At 39.3% G+C, this 4,031-nt stretch overlaps 1 protein-coding gene across 1 annotated transcript in view; it reads right to left on the reverse strand.

Moving 5' to 3' along the window:
- LOC119430430 (zinc finger MIZ domain-containing protein 1) overlaps positions 1 to 2,413 on the reverse strand; it is a 10,218-nt gene extending 7,805 nt beyond the window's left edge. Inside the window, exon 1 of the mRNA XM_037697839.1 lies at positions 2,363 to 2,413. Within this exon, the coding sequence (XP_037553767.1) occupies positions 2,363 to 2,413 (51 nt within the window). The remainder of the gene's footprint in view (positions 1 to 2,362) is intronic.
- Between the last annotated feature and the right edge of the window lie 1,618 nt (positions 2,414 to 4,031).

The following is a 4,031-nucleotide window of genomic DNA, read 5'->3' on the forward strand; positions in this document are numbered from 1 at the left end:
CCATCCATCCATCCATCCATCCATCCATCCATCCATCCATCCATCCATCCATCCATCCATCCATCCATCCTCTTTACCCGCTTATTCCTTTTCAGGTTGCGGGGGTCACTGGTGCACATGTCCAGCTATCACTGTGTGAGAGGCAGTAGACACCCTGGACAGGTCTCCAGTCCATCACAGGGACACGAAGACGAATGAGACAAACAACCATTCACTAATTCATTCACACCTAGAGACAATTTAGAGTTGCCAATCAGCCTAACATGCATGTTTTTGGTCTGTGGGAGGAAACCAGAGTACTCAGAGAAAACCCACGAATGCACGGAGAGAACATGCAAACTCCACCAAGAAGGATTCTGGGCCGGGATTTGAACCGTGGCAACCTGCTCGCTGAGAGGCAGCAGCTCTACTGTCTGCGCCACCGTGCTGCCCCTTTGTTTCACTCATTATTTATTTATTTATTTTTTGTCTTTATTGCAAGTTAATGTCATATTTTAGGTAGTGTGCATCTTTGGTTGTTTTGTGTTATGACATTTCTTAGTGGTACCTTTCTGATTCTGAAGTAATTTTAAGTTACTTTAAAAAATTGTTTTCCAATTTAGATTAATTCTTTTTTTTCTCTGCAAAAGCAGTGCACTTTGTGATGCAACAAAGTCCATGCTCAATAATCCAGGTATACGATCCAACATTTTTCAGTCAGGTCATCTGGACAGTTTCTTTTTTTGTGCTGAAACGTTTCACCTTCGATCCGGAAGACTTCATCACTTTGTGATGCATTTGTTTTTGATCTTCTTTTGTTCCATTTGTATTATTTTTTTCCCCTTCTTGTTGTTGTGTTTGTGTTGCTGGATATATGTTTATACAGATTACTGTTTTTAAATTTGAAGAGCAGCATCTTGTCCCCCCCCCCAAAAAAAAACAAAAAAACTTTGTTGCAATTTTTAGCAAAGTTTATAAATTGCTTCATTTTCATTCTTTTGGTGTGTGTTTTATTTTTTAGAGTTTTGTTTGTCTTGAGGTTTAAGTCTTGTTCCAGTGTAGACATGAGTTCAGAAATTCAGTGCCATGAGACGACTTCTGTTGTGACTTGGCGCAATGTAAATGAACTGAACTGAATAGAAATAATTTTAGAAATACGTTTTGAAGCAGCATCCTTTGTTCTTCTTTAGTGTTTTGTGGTCTATCCTTGCGTTCTGGTTCAGTGTTTTAACAGTGGTCTCCACTGCCACTGGTCACAAATCTACTCTCACTTGGACGTTATCTTACATCTTTTGCCAGATCCATGCATAGTTGATGATCAAGGTGTTATCTGATGCAGGATCAGCAATGCCATAGAGACCCGCTCTCAGTCCCGTCCGCCTGTGTCGGTATTATAGTAGATATGTACCTCTAAATCATTCATGCCAGGTCAATTGTTTCCTCTGTTGCACAGTGGTGTCTTTTCCCCGACTGTAGTATGTCATGGTGAAATATGGTACATGCTCCAGATGAAACAAACAGGAACAGCTTCCAGCTTGGCTGAACTCTGGTTCACCTCTGAGCTCAAGGCTAGACAGGTGGGGCTGACGTAACAGGACTTTTTTTTTTCTTTTTTCCCACAAATGGACATCTCTTTTGTGTTTTCCTTCTTCTTGTGTTCAGAGCTGATACCAACAACAACTTGAGAACCTCATGGTTACACTGTCATCATTTTATGGACACTCTGACACAGCCAATAAAATCGGTAATGTCGTTAAGATCGAATAGAAATCTGACTTAAACTACAGTTTGTGCTTTACTGTGCTTTCACCTCGTCTTATTCAAAATTCATTTATGAAGAAGGTAGCACAGTGGTGCAGTGGCTAAAGCTGTTGCCTTACTACGAGAAGGCCTCAGTCTCCAGGCCTGGAGCCTTTCAGTGTGGAGTTTGCATGTTTTCTCCATACACACATGACTTATCTTCAGGTACTCCTGTTTCCTCTCACAGACCAAAAACATGCATGTTAGATTCAACGGTAACTCTTGATTGATTCTACGTGGCCCTGTGATGGACTTGCACCCTGCCCAGGGTGTACCCCTTCTCTCCACATTGACTGTTAGTGATAGGCACCAGCCAGGAAAGGAAAAGCAGGTAAATAAAATGGATGGGTGGTATTTATTAAGATTATCTCATGTTGGAAACCTGCTTTATGAGATGGGGTAGAGGGCGGCCGACTTGGGACCAGAAAGTCGCGGTTCAACTCCCAGCCATGTCCACATATCGTGGCGTCTCTGAGCAAGACACCTAATCCCTAATTGCTCCCCTGGCGCTCACATAGCTGCCCACTGCTCTACCTGGGTGTATCCCAGGTGTGATGGGTTAAATGCAGAGAACTAATCTCACACTCTCCACCTCCAACTTCCCTTCCCTTATGAAGCTGGGCTCTTCCACCATTTTTCCATTCTTTTTTTTATTTTTATTTAAAGGCAGAAATTTCCAGACACTAGGTGGCAGCATTGAGATATTTAAAAGTAATCCCTCATCCAGTTTTTATTTTTTATTTTTAGAAACCATAAGACTATCCTGTCCAATGAATGAATGAATGAATAGGCTAAATAAATACATCATGTATGTGTAAAATGTGATATATCTGATTCACAACATATTGAGTTGTCTTTTTATTTTCACTTATAAAATCCAAAACACCAACATTCTTGCTTTTTGGCACCACATTCGACTAAATTAACTGTTTTTGCAGCTGGCAGAAAGCTTCCAGTTTGATTTGAAGAAGTACAAAGAAGTAGCAAATCAGTAAACTAGAGGAAAAGAAAATAAAAATCATAAAATGCTTCCTGTTAATGTTGGATGCTCTGCAAGAAACAAGCAATCAACACTAATCCACACATGCGAAGTATACATTTTTAATTCTAAATGCATGGTGGAGACATAATGTAGTTCAGTGAATAAACTAAAACTTTGCTGAAAAGTCCATTGTTGTGATTGTGTTCTGCACACATGTGACAAAGAGATAAGAGATAACTGCAATTAATTATTTGTTTAAAGAGTTTAACAGTTTAAAGCAGACTGATTTGTTTAACCTTAAAGAACGAATGGAAGAAAACGTCTTTTGAGTTTGATGCGTTAGTTTTCCACCAAAACAAACTGGTGTTCATTTGCATGCACAGAGAAGAGAGGTTCTCGTGAAAATAAAATCAAAAACATACAAAATGAACAAAATCGAAGTGGAAAACTAACTTGAACATGCCAGGGCACACTCATGCATGTCAGGCAGCAAAGTCGAGGCAGGGCAAATAATGTGGATATTGTTCTGGTGGCACAGATTTCCATATTTCAGTCAGACAATGGGATTGGGGGTTGGCTGAAGCGATGTCTGAGAAAAAAAAAATCATATTGCAGCTCTCATCAGACTCACTAAAACACTAAAAGGATTTACTGCCAAATTAATTACCCTTTAGGTTCAGACAATAATGCTCCAAGTTGTCTGTCTGAGCAGTATTCTCTTATTAGCGTCTGATTTGCTGTTCAGCCAGACTGACTTCATATTTAGATTTGATTGTATTTTCTCAGCGAATGAGCAGCATTGCATCAACAATAGAAAGGCGCAGAATGATTTGATATTTTCAAGTCGGATCACCTGCACAGCGTCGACGAGATCGGCCCGTTCAAGCGACAGAGAATTTGTTCAAAATCTGTGAACACTATCTGTTCCAAACCCTGACAAAAGGTGCATTTACAGAGTGAGTTCAAGCACAGTGGAGTTTAATTAAATTCAGCTTTTACAGCATGCAGGCCTTTTTCATAATCAGAACTTGTCTTTAATCAATTTGATCAATTCAGCTCACTCTTTTTTTTTCTCTCCTAGAAGAGCATTAGATTCAAAACAATAATGTTTTTACAGATTTATTCTTGGTTAAAATTTAACTTTCCATATAGTAACTTCACCTATTTATCAAAAAGTTGGCTTAAAAGGACTTGAAGTCTGACATTAAATTGATGAGAGAGGTGATAGGATAATTATTTTATCCTACATATTTATTCTTAGGTCGCTGGT

The sequence above is a fragment of the Nematolebias whitei genome, chromosome 1 (assembly GCF_014905685.2).
Source record: "Nematolebias whitei isolate Nwh7 chromosome 1, NemWhi1, whole genome shotgun sequence".
Classification (NCBI taxonomy): Eukaryota; Metazoa; Chordata; class Actinopteri; order Cyprinodontiformes; family Rivulidae; genus Nematolebias; species Nematolebias whitei.